This window comes from Strigops habroptila, chromosome 2, assembly GCF_004027225.2.
Source record: "Strigops habroptila isolate Jane chromosome 2, bStrHab1.2.pri, whole genome shotgun sequence".
Classification (NCBI taxonomy): domain Eukaryota; kingdom Metazoa; phylum Chordata; class Aves; order Psittaciformes; family Psittacidae; genus Strigops; species Strigops habroptila.
Genome location: NC_044278.2, coordinates 2,772,732 through 2,790,140, shown reverse-complemented (window position 1 = coordinate 2,790,140; position 17,409 = coordinate 2,772,732). Strand labels below are relative to the sequence as shown.

General features: G+C 35.6%; 1 protein-coding gene across 6 annotated transcripts in view; it reads left to right on the top strand.

Moving 5' to 3' along the window:
- Nucleotides 1–17,409, top strand: part of DCAF6 (DDB1 and CUL4 associated factor 6) — an 82,867-nt gene that overhangs the window by 26,186 nt on the left and 39,272 nt on the right. For 5 of the 6 annotated variants that reach the window (XM_030471934.1, XM_030471933.1, XM_030471930.1 and 2 more), the window contains 6 exons: nt 4,099–4,212; nt 5,281–5,416; nt 6,623–6,837; nt 8,480–8,573; nt 12,119–12,238; nt 12,480–12,722. In XM_030471934.1, coding sequence (XP_030327794.1) covers nt 4,102–4,212; nt 5,281–5,416; nt 6,623–6,837; nt 8,480–8,573; nt 12,119–12,238; nt 12,480–12,722 — 919 coding nt within the window. In that variant the 5' untranslated portion in view covers nt 4,099–4,101. Of the gene's footprint in view, nt 1–4,098; nt 4,289–5,280; nt 5,417–6,622; nt 6,838–8,479; nt 8,574–12,118; nt 12,239–12,479; nt 12,723–17,409 lie in introns of all 6 variants that reach the window. The other variant, XM_030471935.1, reaches the window with a different exon arrangement.

The window sequence follows — 17,409 nt, the reverse complement described above, 5'->3', positions numbered from 1 at the left end:
ACGATTTAGCTCAGATTTCATAGCAAGCTTTTGAATCTTTTTCATTGTATGTGAAGTCAATAAAATATTTAAAAATCTATGCTAAAAAACCTGGGGGGTGTGAAAAGGTTGTGTGAAAAAGGAAAATGGCTAAAGTACTGCCAGAATCAACTTTTGATTATGTAGTAAAAGTATCCTTATGATTGTAATTACACCTGTTCCATTAAAGGTTTTGTCAAAAACACTTCCTATCTGCAGGGTAACTTGTAGACAGTTTAGCTAACCTTGTAGTTCACTCTGTTTCTGGGATTTGTGGTATTGGTTTGGTTTTGCCTGGGTTTAATACAAGACTGCATTTTCAGTTTTGCAAAATGTGATTCCGGATCCCAGGGTTGCACCGTCTGCCTTTATTGCCGAGATTTGTTTTGCTTGAGAACCAGTTACTGTTTCCTTTAAATAACATCAGTCCTTACGGTTTCCAAACTGCCTCAGTTCTCACTGAAGTTTACTATATATAGTAGCCTGTGGATTCTGCAAGTTGATTGGATGTTCTCTGTACCTCAAATAAAACCTTTCTTGTAAGAGCATCTAGAGACAGATGCTATATCTTAAAGCTGAAATGTCTGTGTTGAGAAGTCTATCAGGCATTGCATTGTGGCTTCCTTGGGAAACAAGAGACTCCCCTTGATGGCTGGCTGCAGGCTTGAGGGCAGCCACCTCTGTTGTCTCGTAGCTAGCTATGAGTGTTTTGAGTTTGAGAACATGAGAATGGTTATGGACCCTATGTGAAGGAGACATAAAGGTAGTGGTGGAGTATCATTAGAGCAGTTGGTTTGAGTTTGGTGTTATGGGCTGGGATGGTCAGAGTACTGCAAGTGAAAGAGTTGGTGACACCATAAAAATGACCATGAGAAGTCAACTGTGGGTGTCTTCTTTTGATCTGCCCGAGCTTGTGTTGACCAACAGTTTGGTTGATTGCATGAAGTGACTGACACCAGGTGGTGCTGCAAACCAATGATCAAACTGGGAAAATTCAATGAAGGCAGTTGCCAGTTGTGCTTGTGGGTCAGGAGTAGTAACAGACACCAAAACGTAACACTTGTAACCTGTAATATGAGAATGACCGTTGTCTCTTTGCAAGGTGTTGTCCTCAGTAATGATGGTATGCACATTGCAAGCTACTAAACCAGATGGTAAATATAAATTTCATAGGTACAACAAATTAAACTTGTCAAAACAGACAGTAGGAGTTGGAAAAATCTTTTAGAAGAAATACGGAGAGCCCAACAGTCTAGCAAATCAAGCTGCAAGTTTTATTGTTGTCCATATAGAATGACTATAACTGAACAGTAACTAATTGTACAAATATAGTAAATTCGTTTGAAACCATTAATTGAAGAGTATATGGATATTTGACTGCTATATGTCAAATGTCAAAATGGTAGTATTGAGGGTGACTTTTATTCAGCAAATAATGTTAACAGGAGGGCAGTATTGTTGTTTTGAATGACAGTAGTGTGGTACTGTTTTGGCTGTTTATACTGTTTTTAAACACCGTTAATGGGAGGAATCTCAAAACCCCTATGTGACATTGACTGTTTTAACAACGGTGTCTCTTTTTGATGTTATTTTCGTGAGCCTGTTTTGCACTGAGCTTTAACATATCTAAACTTGAGCTCTCTTCAAAAAGTCTTTGAAAAGATAGGTTTATAAAATATTTTGGAAGGTAGTTTATTTATAAAGATTATAAATTCTGTTACTGTGTCATAAATCTGATACTTGAACATTAAATACATGTATTACTGTGTGGCATAGCAGACCTTATTTTGAGCCTTGGCATATGAAAGTGTGGTAGAGTAAATAGGGCTTTTCAAGCAAATGGCTGAGATACAGCTTCAGCTTCTGACATAACACAACTTTGCCACTGAGAAGTTTCTGAGTGGGAAGGTATTGTGACGTTACTGCCCAGCTGTATGTAACCACATCGTCATATTAAATATAGAACTTTGACTCATTGGATTCTCTAAATAAGAAAAGCTAACATCATCTGCTCTGAGGTATTAATTCTAAATGGAAATACGGCTTGAATTTATACTGTGCTTTATACTTGGAGTTTGTGATAGTTCAAGATGTTACAAAAACATTCATTGAAATGGAGGAATGTGGAAATTTGTGTAGGTGGTTATGAACTGTGGGATAATCGGACAATTGTTTTTAATTCTGGGGGAGAGCAGAAGAAGTAAGGAGAAAGAAATTCTTGGAATATGTTTCTGAAGAATTTGTTGTTTATACAAGGCCATTACATGTTTATTTTTACTCAGCCAAATGCTTTTCTTTATTGCCTTTAGTGTTAATGGCATTTCAGAAAGAATATATTTTTATGAATAACTCTTATCTTCATATCTTCAATACAGCATAATGACATAGCTATATATTTTTAAAGTTAAATAGAAAACATTTTTTAGTAAAAAAGGATTTTTTTATATATATATGCACTTATTGAACACAAATATAGTAATTATTGGAGTCTTCACATCTCAATTTCTCTATTTCTGTATTTATAAAGTACTTAGTATGTTGTTAAACACCGTGTATAAAAATTGTCATGCAAGTGGATGTATGTAGTGCACTGCTACATGTGTATTGTGAAATAGTATCAGTGTGAACAAAAATAAAATGCAGCTACTAGAAACAAGAGCTTGTGGTGTTAAAATACCATATTCAGCAACATTCTTGGAACAAAGTAAATTACATAAATGAAAGCTCTGCATCAAAATATAGCAGAAATGCTGGAAGTATTTGGTGGATTGAAGAACAATTGCTGGATAACTATACACTAATGAAATCAATTTGAGTGAATGGGTAGTGAGAAACACTAATTTCAATATGTTACACTAATGTATTGAGGAATAATGGTCATAGTTTAGAAGTTTATTCTTCCATTGTTCTTAAAACCTTGTCTTTGTTTTGTCTGTTAAACTTGTTTGACAGCAACAAGATTTGGGATAGCACACATTGTCTCAGTTAATATACTGAGCATTACAAGAAGAAATGCTGAATGCTGTAGAGATTACATTTGTAATCCCACTTTAGGTAGAGAGACTTACAGATATGCATAGGTTACCTCAGATATCCATAGATTAGTTTTACTGGGTGGGCGAGGAATAAATGATCACATAAAAAAGTATTAAAGAATCACTCATTTGCTCTGTGTTGAATTAGCATACTACACTATTAGTGATTTTTGTACTTTATAAATTTCTATGAAGTTACTGATAGCAGTAGTGTATAAAAAGAAAAATACTGCTAGTTTGTACAACATTCTCTGCCTTATGTTTAAAGGATAGAGTGTGAAAGCATGATGTCTCATGTGAACAGCCTGTGGAATTCAGCTTTAACGTTATGGTTTACTTGCTTTTTTATTTTGTCTGAAGGAGGCCTTCTTGAGTAACGCCATACATGTGAGACTCCATCTGGCTCTTCCCTACTTTGAGTAGGGCTGAGGTCAGGAAAATGGTGCAATGCAGTGCTCTCTTAAGAAGTAAAAATAAATTAAAATAAAAAATAAAGTGCAGTGAGGAGGTAGGTTAGTAACAGCCTTTAATGCATAGTGCTTCAGGGAACTAGTTTGAATGTAAAGGAATGGCCCAATGGGAATGAAAGCCATCTAGTATTTTCATGTCATTCCGATTTCTGAGGGTTTTGTCTCTTATTGTCTTCTATTACTTGATAGAGAAAAAACTGAGCTTCTGTTAAATTATTGCAGAAAATTGATTACTTACCTGAAACCTGATTGCAGTAAACGTGTGTTCCCTATTAAAAGATAATAGAAATATCTGTAAATGTTGACCTATAAATACTTAATCTTATGTGAAATTCCATAGTTTGTTTTAATTTCAGTAGTTCAAACCTTTTCTTGAAAATGAAGGAACATCACCAATTTTTCAGTTTTCCTGTTTATTTCAATAGAAAGTTTGACTTGAGTCATAATTGCTTCAGTCTTTAACGAATGCAACATCAGATGCTCAAGATGTTGATGTTTTTATTTTCAAATTAATGGTATTTCTGGAAGTATTAATACTTTTTTTTTTTTTTTTTAAATCCTTTGTTTTTTATCAGATTATGACAGTACCAAATGATCCCTATACTTTCCTCTCTTGTGGTGAAGATGGCACTGTAAGATGGTTTGATACTCGAATCAAAACAAGTTGCACAAAGGAAGATTGTAAAGATGTAAGAGTGAAATCTTTTAATAAAGATGACCTAAATGTAGAGCTGTACATCATACAAACATAGGATATGAATTCTGGTAAGGCTTTTAGAAATAATAGATTTCAGGGTCGTTGGTGGAGATGACAACATGTTTCCCAAGAAACAAAAAAAGTTTGGGGAGTCTTTTTTTCTTTCTACTTTTTTTTTTTTTTTAATTAATTTTAATATCTCCTTTGTAATTTAATATTTTTTTTTTCTTTGTTAGTTTATGAACTTTGGTGTGAGGCTTCAGATATGGTAGAAAGGATTCTAGTTGAAATTGAATCTCTTGGTCTGGTTTACTTTAGTTACTAGGAAGTGTAAATTTGGAGGCAAAAAATGAGCCTTGAAAATCATCTGCAACCATGTGTTCGTGAGCATCCTTTGTCCCTGTGTAAGAAAAGATTTGGTAATGAATTATACAGGATCAAATTAGTCACTGGTATTACTCCCTAGAAGGTAAGGTATTGGTGGTGTCCACTGTGTTTGGGTTTCAGAAACAGTTTTAATATTGAAGAAAAACTGACACCAAAGTATGTACTACTACTACCAATTAATTTTACTCAGCTCTGTGCATATTTATCAGTTTCAGGCATTTCTTTCTTTTTTCTTTCTCTATCCAATTGCCTATTAAATCTAAATAGATTAAATCTATTCTGATCCTTTAAATTAATTTATACTGTTTTTACGTATTTGATACTCTTCTGACTCAACGGTTACCTGTGTTTCCGTAGGAAAATCCAAAGTGCGAGCTAGTTTGTAAATCTGTAGTTGTTATGCTTATCTATTCGTAAATGTTTTTTTCTTTTTCCTGTGGCTTGGTCTGTTTTGTTTGTTTGCTTTTCAGTTGATCTCATGCTATATTTCACTCTCTGATAGTTTTCCTTCTCTACGGTGGCTTTTCTGTTTGACATATTTACAATCTATCTTCACAGGGCCAGAACTAGTTTTCTCATAACTTCATTGACTAAATGTCCTGAAGTAAAAAATAGAATTATACTTCAAATATTCAGAGCCCTTATTTGAATGTTGTATTTCTGTTTGTTCCAGGATATTTTAATAAACTGTCGGCGTGCTGCCACTTCTGTTGCTATCTGTCCACCAATCCCATACTATCTTGCTGTGGGTTGTTCTGACAGCTCAGTAAGGATATACGATCGACGAATGCTTGGTACAAGAGCAACAGGTAGGAACCATACCTTACAGTAAGCTTTTATAACCATTTGCAGTTCCACTTTCTGTTCTTTTTTCCCAAAATAGATAATGAATAACTGAAGTGTAATACTAAATGAAATGTAGCTTTCTTCTCTGAGAACTATGCTTTGTGATAATAGAGTAATTTCACTCTAATATTTGCTAATACAGAAATCTTCAAGTAAGTAAACTCTTCATCCATCTTAGAATACACTGTATACTGAATGCAGAAAAAGACCTTTCATAATGTCTCTTATTTTGTCTTGAAACGTGTGATTCCAGGATTCCAAAAAGGTAGTGACTGCAGCCTGCAGTGGTCCACCTGAATTTTAATGAAGTCCTTATATTCTTGTACTCTGCCATGCTGGAATGTGTTGCTTCTTATGGGAAGGGATCTTATGCACTCAATAATATCATGGAATAGGCTTAGCTTTGCCATAGTTGTTGCTATATCTAGCATAATTTCATTGAAGAGCTACAAATGCTTCAGATGCTTACCCAGGGATTTTATAAAAAAGTTATGGGTGACAAGCAAAAGTGTGTTACATAGTTCTAACATATCTCTTTCTTATAATGTATGATCAGTGTTTGGACACATGAATTAATAGCTGTGCATACACATTCATGCAAGTAATCTGTGTCACAAAATCTGTCATTTCTTGCAGCGTTTTCCTGTTGATGATTGTGATGGAAGAGAAAGGGACAGTATTATTATGTCTCAAAGAAAAACTAGAATTTTAAAAAACATTTTGGGTAGGACATTTGGGTCCTAAATTTTCAAAACTTCATATAATGAATTTCTTCTTAATTTATGTGTACATATAGATATGCATTATTATTATGTAAATGTTCTTAGCTTCCAAAGTTTCCATTTGTGCTACATTTGGCAGCATCCATACGCCATCATTTGATAGGTATGTGGCACATGATTATATCTGTGTATGTGTTCTCTTTTTTTTTAATTATGTACATAGTGTTTGTAAATAAAAATATAAATTACTAGTGAGATCTGTCGCTATTCAGATGCAATTTAATGCAGAAGCTGCAGGATACTTATCTTTTCCCTGATCATCTTTTGTTGGATGTTAAATAAAGAGTATATTGAAGCTGTTGAAAATTTGCAATAGTAAATGTGTCATTTCTTTCTCTCTCTCTTCCCTCCCTTCCCTCCCCCCCCCCTTTTTTTTTTTTGATACAGGGAATTATGCTGGTAGGGGCACTGTTGGAATGGTGGCACGTTTCGTTCCTCCTCATCTCAATAACAAATCCTGCAGAGTAACATCTCTATGTTATAGCGAAGATGGACAAGAGATCCTTGTTAGTTACTCTTCGGATTACATATACTTGTTCGATCCCAAGGATGACACAGCACGAGAACTTAAAGTTCCTTCTGCTGAAGAGAGACGGGAAGAGGCAAGTGATTAAGATGACCCGTTTTCATGTTTTATGTTTTTTTTCTCATGGCACACTTTGTATTTCCCTTTAAATTAATCTTAAATTCATATTGCTGTTCATAGACAGAGATGTGACAGGTAGATTGTGTTACAAAATTTGCATGTTTACAATATATTTATTATATATTTACAGTATTTTTTCACTCTGGTTTTCTTTCTTGTCTGCTTTCCCTCTCCTAAAGATAAGGCCGTCTATGTGAACTTCAGGTTATAAAACCAGCAAGGGTGGCAGGTCACTCCGAGGTGTATTCTCTGTTATTTTCCATGACACCAAAAGCATATTCCTTGAAATAAATACTCTTTGCTAAAAGTTGTCATTTAATGACAGAGATGAGGGGGTACAGAATGTTTAGATTGAGGAGGTAAGCCACTCCCACTGAGCAGTATTAAAAAAGGCCTGTTACTAGCAATGACCATCTTGTATTTACTGGGCCACTAGGACAAATAATATTGGTCAGAAGGAGATGTAGGTTCATAGGACTGAGAACTAATGTCCAGTTGAGTTACACCATTACCTTACTGGGGCAGGAGAGAGCAAAGAGGAACCCAGAAAATTGTGATATACAAATGGTTCTGCACTTCTCCCTTTTTTCTATGTAATGTTAATCTGATGTGAAGTAATTTAGTGGGGAATTGGCTGCCTGGTTACTACAGAGAGAAGACCGTGACCACCTGTTAATAACACATCCTATACGTTCTTCTATTTTGTAGGCACAGAATATGTTCTGTCATCTCTTCTTGCTGGATGATTTCACTTAAATGCTATGTTATTTTAAGCCTGGCTTGAAGTTATATAGGAGTAGAAGGAATATAAAGCTTTCTTCCTGAATCTGCTGGCTCCTGAAAGTTAACACTTTAATGTGCTTTCACCACAGGGCTTTTGCATTTAATTTAACATTTTCAGCACAACTGTTCACCTTTTTTTTTTTTTTCTCTCTCTTTTTTCTTTTTCTTTTTTAAGCCAGAAACATCCAGCCAATACACTTAACTTCAAGCTCTGAGCTGCCTTTCTGAATGTTCAAAGCACTAGCTGTTTCTCTTCAAGTTGCAGAAAGTAATACTACTTACGTAGTACTTGTTTTATACTTCTTGCTGCAAAAAATACTGTGTTATAAAAAAACCTCACAGGTTAAAAATAAACTGAAGTTTATTTTCAAAAAATGTCTTTTGTTAATATCTAGCTTTCTTTTCCCTTTTGTTTAGTACCAAATCCATATTACATGAAACTAAAGCTTCATTTTTAACATGAAGAGACTTTAATTATTATTGTTCACTATGGAAAACCTCAACATAGTAAAGTTAGTATTGCATAAAATAAAAGCTATGTTAGTTTTGAGAGTCATTGGGTTAGACTGTTGAACTTCCATGTAGCTGAAACTCTTGCGTTCTATTGATACAGTGTTGTGCTTATTCATAGTTAAATCTGAACATACAGCTGATGTTGCATATTTTGTGACAGATACAAATTTATGTAACTTAAGAAAATGGAGGTGCTGCACTGACTTAGACTTAAAATTCTGTACTGTCCAACATAAATAGCTTTGTAATGCCTTTCTTGTTCCTACATTTCCTCTCCCCACCCTCCACCTTTTTTCTTCCAGTTACGGCAACCTCCTGTTAAACGCTTGCGGCTAAGAGGGGATTGGTCAGACACTGGACCAAGAGCAAGGCCCGAGAGTGAACGAGAAAGAGATGGTAAAGTGTTTGCAGTTAGAGGGGAGGGTGTTACCTCTGCTTGTGTGTTTTGTTTTGGTTGGGTTTTTGTTGGTTTATTTTTTGTTTGGTTTGGGTTTTATTTTTCAATTCTTCTTAAGTATTCCTGAAATATGTAAGTGCTTCAGATTAAACTGTCCGTGTTTTAAGAATCAGAGAGGTTTTAAGATTTCTTTTTTTTTTTTCCTACAATTTAACCCAGAACTGCTATTTTGCAGTGATTTTTAAAAATGTCGAAGTTGAAAATATTCTTACCAGAAAAATTATGTTGCTTCAGTTAGGCCAATGTAAATCAAGGGGAGCTTACTTTATTGTCATTGGTCATGTAGTGACACAAATACATATTTCTCTTTTTGTAGTGAAGACTCGTGCAATCAAGGTTACAAATGAAATGCTCTGTAATGGTTACATTAAGAGTCTGGAATTCAAAGCAATAGGATTCTAATATCTTTCACTTTTTAATAAAATATGTGTGGTAACTAATTTTTATGCTTACCATTTCCTGTTTGTAATATATAATTGTAATTATTTGAGGTTTCAGTAGATAGAGCATTTCCAAAGCTATGCTTTAGCGTCAGAAAATGAGATACCAAAGCAGGGCAGAGGGTGCTTTGTCACTTACCTTGCTCTTCATCTAATGCTGTGTTTCTGTTTAGATCTGACAGGTTGTATTTGTTCTAGTTCCCTTTTCTGCCTACCAGTACCCTTTCTGGATTTTCTGTGTTGGTTTTCTCATCTTCCTGCTTCCCCAAACTAGAAGTGTCTAGCTGTATCAGACTAATGGTCCATGTAGAGCCAGATTCTGTATCTGACACAGACAATAGGAGATGCTGTTTAAGGAGAAAACATGAGCTTGTCCTCTTATCTTAGTCTCTTGTCTTTGTTGTTCCCCCAATATTCAAAATTACTGGATTAGAAATGTTAGAGGGTACATGCCTAGCTGTTCCTTTAGAATGTGCATATGGTTCTATTGCCTGTGAGTTTCTGTAATCCTTTTTTGAACCTGTTGGTAACATTTCCAATGGCAAAAAAATCCAGAAGTTCGTTCACCCACTGTATAAAGGAATACTTTCCTTGCTTTCTTCTAAACTGCTCTCTTAATTTCATAATTTCTTCATGTGCCTTCGTATCCTAATATCACAGATTTTGATTATTAACAGTTTTACATTCTGCTTACTTGATGCCTTATTCCAGACACCGTATTTGTATACCTCCTCATATTAGGGACACTTTAGCTATCATTTTTGTTGCAGGTTTTTCCCATCAAAATTAGTCGTGGCTTTGCCTTTGCACAAAGTTGCTTTTGTTCAATTTTTGTTAAAAAAAAATTCTTCGCCCAGGGTTTCTGGCATGATTCTTAGGAAAATAAACAAGTGATGCAGGAATAGGAACAGCTTGAGCTGGGTGCCTCTGAGGGGAGAGCCAGAACAAAGGAATTCCTGGGGTTTTGTACCCTTACGTGCTATGCACCTGACCATCACAAGCTGTTCACACGCCTTGCACGTGTCTCGTGGTCCAATGGTGAATTTTGGTCTGGGGTCTCCTAACCCATCACTGGATTCTTTTGTGCTCTTGAGGCCAGCTGTAAATTCCTTTTTATCTCTCCCAGTTTGTTGCTCCTTGCTAACAGATGCAACTCCTTTATCTTCCAGTTTGCAGTAGTCTCAAGGCCTTTGTTTACATAATTAAGCACAGGTTGTAAATTAAGTTCAGCTTTATCAAGTTGGCAGTTAGCTGCTTGCAGCATAAGGCTCCAGTAACTTCAGCTTCCCATGCTAAGTGACTACTCAATGCTAAACAAAACTACTACCCAGTCAAAAAACTCAGTTAAAGGAATTCAGCTAACTAAATTCAATTCACAACACTTTATCTAAATTCTTTCTCAGCTAAATATCTTTAGTGTCCTTCTAGCTGTCATTTCCCCATAATATCAAATAAATCTGCCGGGGAAAAGGACTCCTCCAGTATAGACATTGTCTAGATTTTTATTTTCTCAAAGCAAAGATTCAGTATCTTTACTGTTCATTATTTGATGCAACTCTGTAGTGACTGAGAGATAATAGCTTTATTGCATTAGTTAGGCGTGTGGTGTTGACCAGTGACTTATTTTTCTGTTCATTGTCCTCTCTTCCCATCATTAACCACCTTTTGTCTGTTTTCTTTAGCTGTTGCATTTCATTTTTGTGTGTGTGTTTTAAGCTTCCGAGGTCAGAGACTTGCAGTGTGAAAATGAGGATAGACAAGGGCATTGGGGTCAGTTTCAGAGGCATTGTTTGGGGCAGGTGATGGTGGTATGCTCCCCTTCCCTTTTCCCTTCTCAACAATGCCTTTTAAACTCAAGCAAATAATCTAAAAGCAAGGTCTAGTGCTGATATATTAAAGCTATATCCTAGCAGTGAAGATGATATGCAGTCCTGAAAGATAATCAGTTGCTCCAGATATTTGATTAATCTTTCAGCTTTTATAACATCCGTGTGGGTAGCAGCACTGATCTTTGAGAGGCATATTCCTATTGTACATGTTCTTCCCAAGTACATTCCAGAATCTTTCAGTGTTAGCTTTTGTATGCAGGGTATTAAATTTTTTTTTCACATTTGTATTTTGATAAGTAATTGTACTTCACAGGGATTCTATTTCCTAAGGTCTTCAATTTCAAAACTTTTCCAAAAGTTGCTTAAACACTATCTAGTTCCAAACTGGTTAAGGGGGGTCAGCAGAAGCTCTTACTTGAGTATGAGTGGAATGGTCTGGTCCAGTCGAGAGGAATAGTCTTCTATTGGAAAAGGCCAATGTGTTAAAAGCAACCCCAAACCAAACAACCTCACCAAAGCATCACATTTCACAGAATACAAAAAGCACTTAAAGATTCAAATATTCTATTTCAACCCTTTACAAATGGAATTTTTCCTGTAGTCTCTCGGAACAAATTTTGTTTCTTATGTAACAAAATATAAAATAAAATGAGAATAAAATGTTTTGAGTTATGTTGAAAGTATGTCAAAGATTTTGCTGCTTGAGGGTCTTTTGAAATCCTAAGATTACATCCAAAAGGTGAAAATTAAAAACCCTAAAAAGAACACTGCTATTGTATTAAATTGTACTTATGAGGAAAATCTTAAGTCATGAAGAAGCCTTTTGGAAATATTAAAAACATGCTAATTTTATGTTAGTCTTTTTGCTCTTTCATTGTTTAATAAGTGGTTATTTTATAATTAACTTGAAAAAACAAAAATCTAAGCTTTCTTATTTAACCAGCATTTGAAACTGAATGACATAAATTTCACAATGTCATGCGTACAAGAGCTCCAGGTAATTGTATAACAGAAAAGGAGGAAGGACTGTTGGTTTTTATATGGTGCTTTATTGAGCTGCCAATTCTTGCTGGACTGTTGTGCTGAAAAAAGGAGGTGATTCAGGGAACTATAAGTTGCAGTGCAGGGCTTTTTTTCAATAGAAGAGAAAATAAGGGGGAAAGTGAACACTTTTGTAAACTTGTAGCTGAAACTTTAGTATTACTTGTTTTACAGGGGAGCAAAGTCCTAATGTCTCTCTAATGCAGAGGATGTCAGACATGCTGTCAAGATGGTTTGAAGAAGCTAGTGAAGTTGCACAAAGCAATCGAGGAAGAGGAAGATCACGGTCCAGAGGTGATTTCCTTCTTTTCAAGAATAATAATTACAACATAAAATATGCCTATACTGGATGTACAGGCCATGAATATCAGCCTCTCTGAGGTGTAAACTAAAAAAAAATGTAGTGCACTCTGAAGAACCGAGCACACTTGTTCGCCATATGAATAGTAATGTAAAGGGATCTTTAGAGACGGAGTAAGTTTACCTTTTAGGCTCTTTATTTTCTTGGCTTTTTTAATTTTATTTTTAATCAAAGGTGGGACTAATCGGACAGATGCTCCTGCTACTAACGTGCCACCTACTACAGAATCAGAAACTGCAATGGAAGTAGATGGTTCTGAACCACTTCCATCATCTTCCTCTTCTACAATGTCAGCCCAAGCTCCTTCAACATCATCTTCAACAGAAAGTCCCCCTTCAACTTCATTATTGTCCTCTCCTGATAATGAACAAAGGCCTTCTTTAGGGGCCTCAGCTCAACCTGTGCTCCATCAGTCTGGTGAGAAGAAATCTATCTTGTCATTGTTTATGGAAAATGCTTTCAGTGAGAAACAATTTTATTTTAGGATATTTTGGGTAATTGATCTCAATCTGTTTTCTTCCTCCCACATACTTCATGAGTCCAGGTATTTTATAATTACCAAGTGACTGCAGCTGTGATTTAAAGAGGAAAGCCTCCAATCGTGTACATTTGTTTGAAGAAAGAATCCCAAAGGGGATAACCAATATTGTCTTTTGAAGTAGAAATAAGAAAATATTGCATGATGTTTCTAAACTTATTATTCTTGGAGTATATGTCATGGAGTATAAGTAACACTATGGCTTCTTCATGGCTGTAGCAGCATCATTGCAATGAATAGCAGAACCTATGCCTGCTGTAATCAGAGGGGAAAAAAAAGTAGAGAATGTCTCCTTCAGTAGGAATCTACATCCTCAGCATTTCAGAGTCAGCAATGGTATTTTTTAGCTTCTCAAAAGTATCTGGATAGACAGGGATCACCTTGCATGATATTCCTTTATTGCTTAATAAATTGTACTACATACTGATTTTTAAGTTTGTGTATCTTGAAGAAACTCACCTCAATTTATACAGACTTACGTTCTTATTGTGGGGAAAAAGAAGAAAGTATATTCCACTGTTAATGTCAGAAACTTACTTGGGTAGTAAAAGAGCACCTCCTGCTTTGACTTGCCCTTTTCCATCTCTATTCAGTAAAAGATGCCATGCCCTTTAGAGTTAAGTATTTGCACAAGAGTTTATTTCTGCTTTTTAAAAGTGACTTTCTCCGCCTCACAGTTGAGGTGGAAGGGCTCATGTGATCTGAAACACCTACAGGTTTAGACCTGATTATTTTAAAATCCAGTGGTGTTTTCACACATTCACCTTTTGTCTTGTACCAATTCTGTTGGGGGGGGGGGGGGATGGATATAAAAATCAAGGTCTTTGTCATTGGAAAAGGCCCTAAATTGGATGTTCTGGAGTAAAGGAGAGATGGAGGTTTCCCAAGGAGATTTGCCACATTCAGTGTACTGTGGCTGCTACAGCCAAAATCTTTGGGACAGGTGAGAAATAATTAGGTATCTGGTATCTGAAAGATAGGGAAGCTGAAGGCATCAGATGAAATTCCTTAGATGTATCATTCTCACCCTTTCAAACCTTACCTTAGTCTGATACTTGTTTAGAAGAAATATACAGTGAGCAGAAGCATGATAATACACACAGTCTAGATACTACTTCTAGAAGAAGTGAGTGCAAAAAAAATTATTAAGCAGCAGAGGCTGTTAGTCACCTATGTTTTTATTAGTATTGGAGTCAGCTTGGTACAATCTCAAGCTTTTCACGATACACACAGGGGGTCTACTGTGATTCAGTGTAATACAAATTAGCTGTCACAATCTTGGGTACAAAGGGATAAACACCAAAGAACACACATGCCATGGTTAATTTTGACTTTTTTTTTTTTTTTAAATAAGTATATGGTATGTTCTGGAGCTTACACTGGCCAGGAGAGTGTGTCCCATAGTAAAAATATGCTTCAAGCTGTGTCTTTGAAAGTGTGTGGGTTGCATAATGATAACTCACAAGGGAGCATTTCTGGAATTACGATGCATTTTCTATCCTGCATTTTAAGAAATGCGTGCTGACCAGAAAAAGTGTTTTATTCTTTGTCTCTGAATCTGTCTGAATTTCTAAGTAAAAGTTTATTCTGCTAGCATGAAGTCGAAATTGTTATTTCTTAATGCTGCTCTTCTCTAAGTGCATTTCCTCTTTCCCTGTGTTACTGTGGACTTAAGACTCTTCATATATTCAGTTTTGAAGGGGGTAATGGTGGTTGTTTTGTTGACAGATAGTAGGTACTTTCTAATTAACTGCATAATGTTTCGTAGGTTCTTTGAGTACACCTAAACAGGATGTCAGATTAGCTGCTGATTCTTAAAAAAAAAATAAAAAATAAAATCACTATAGCACACACTCCAAACTCCAAACCCACAGAAATAACACAAAACTTTATCCGATATTCTTTATTGCTATATGCAGAATTTAGCGTTAGGACCAGGTGTTATCTTTAAATTGTCTACAGGACTCCTGCAGGAGTAAACTTAAATAGTACCGTATGTTTGCACAGCTAGTAAGCATCTTATCCAGTTTATACTGCTTTTAAAACACGTTACTATCAGGCAAGTCTTTGGGTAACATTGGCAGGTTCAGGGAGAGGGGAAGCTCCTGGGCAGAGAGAGCAGGTCATGGCAGAGCAGCAGAAGTGGGTTTCTGAATGAGTAGGTTTGAATGTGAATTTCCATTTTGGAATATTTGTATACTCACGTAACCCATGACAGTGCTCAGTTCTGAGATTTTATTTACTCACAGAGTCTCACATAGTCTATAAATGTGAAAATACTGCTGTGTGCATCAAGAGCAGGGTTCCCTCAGTTTGTTTAGAGCTGAATAAAACTTGCTTTTTGGAATGGCAGGATAGGGAAGCTGATAATAGGAATAGTAGTTTAAATACAGCAGGATTGAGTAGGAAGACTGCATAAAGCTATGTTGTAAAAGATGGATGACTGGGGAAACATTTTGGGAAACAGGAGAAAGCAAGCAAGGGGCTTTCAGCCATCATTTTGCATGAAATGGTGGTAGATACAAATTTGAATATTGTAGCAACGACTTAGAAAATGAAGAATATGCTTTCAGGTAATGACGTGTTTAGAATTGGAGCATGAATTCGTAGTACAGAATGGAACAGACTTATAGACAGCTTTCCATAAATCATTTCTACACATTTCTGTACTGAACACAGGTGTTGGTGGTAATTCTGTCTTTGAAATAGCAATATCTTTGCATATGTATTATAATTCATACATATTGTTGGCATGGTGTTCCAGAAGAATATGCCATGTGGTGAGCATGTGAGCTTCTGCATCTGAATTGCGTCATCTCTTAATGTTTTGAAAAAGTACATGTTCAAAATAGTCAGTACAAAAATGGTTCAGTGCTGTAGCTTGTTGGGATAAGTCTCTTTATCAGAATGTATATTCTAGAAGAATAAAATTGAAACCTTTGAGTAAGTTGCAAATCAACAAGATCAGTGCAAAACTGCAGTAGCCTGTTCTTGTCAGTATGTTCGAATAATCAATTTTTTTAATAATGAGACAACAATTGAAAATCGTGACAATTTTCATGCTTGTCACTAAGGAAACAAATAAAATTTATTTTCTTGCACGGCTTGGCCCATTCAGTGGAAACTGTTAATTCATATTTTACATCAGTTTTAAGATGCTGTAGTTTAAATCACAAATAAACATCAGATACAACAAACTATAAAATATAATATTCTCCCCCGAAAATATTCCAGATACACATTGGTAACAGTGGGGGGTGAAGGGAGGAGACAGGGACACATGACACAGACAGAGGAGCAATTGGCTAGTTAGAACAAAGCTTAATCTTAATATGTGTTCTGATATAAGGTAACTTTGCTTTTAAAGTTTGAAGGGGAAAGTGGCAATATCTGGGTTTTTTTCTTTCTATTTCCATTTCCTCACTCCATTTGCTGGCAAAAATAAACATTTGCTTAGAGATTCTGAATTATGTTAAAAGGTGTTGTCATTGAACATATTCAGGATAGAAGTTACCTCTTTACATTTTGAATTGTAATTCCTTTTGCATCTAAAATTGTAACTGTCTCTGCACTGAGTGGAACTGAATCAGCAGCAAGTACTGAAAACTGCAAATGTAGACGTAATTGAAATTTCCTTAAAAGCATTTTCTAGACTGTTTGGATTTCTAATTTCCCTAAATATTCATGGCACATGAAAATTATTCATAGCAAATCTCTTTGATGCCCTATTCCTTTTAGGAAGTATATCTTTCTTCTTGTTATACCTCATCAACCATAAACTGGCAAGGTGAATTTCTCAGATGTGGTATTTGATTGAGGACATTAGAGCTCATGACTATTTGGTATTAACTGGTGTTTGCCATTAGTTTTTGAATTACTCGATTCTGTCTTTGGGTTTATTTGTCCTTATAAAAGAAAATTGAAATTTGTTTGCTTCGCTGCATGAATAAGGGTTATGGAATATTTGGAAAGGTTTTGCTTGGATTCAAGGTTACATGCCAATGTAATGCTTTCTAGTATTTTAACATTTCATAGTGCTGGTATTTTTTTCTTTGCAGATTTCCTCATAGCTACAAAATACTCCAAAGTATCCTTGATAGAAATGCTCTGAGGATAGGCCTAGGCTAGCAATTCAAAACAGAACTAGCTAGAGCATTTGGTGTGAATATTTGAGTCTGAATTAGCTTCTCTACTATATTATAGATGAGAGTAGTTCAGTAGTGGTTCAGGTCAATGTAGTGCTCCAGCTATTGCTAATACAGACACAGTCTGTGTTGTATAAAGAGAAGCACTTGCTGTACAACATTTGTGTAAGTGGCAGAAATCTTCAAAGAGCAAGGAAAGAATAAAAAATTACTTAGACATCTGGTTTCATAGCAGTTTGCAAAAAATACTGTTAATCAAACAGTATTTTGGAGTGGTACATGCCAAAAAGGTATAACTGACAAATTAATAAAGATAAAATGGTGAAAACAGTGAAGTCTCTAAAGATGGAACTGAAAGAATAGTCTGTTAAGAGAATGATACTAAATTGTTTATGATCCAATAAATTACTTTCTCCGTAGG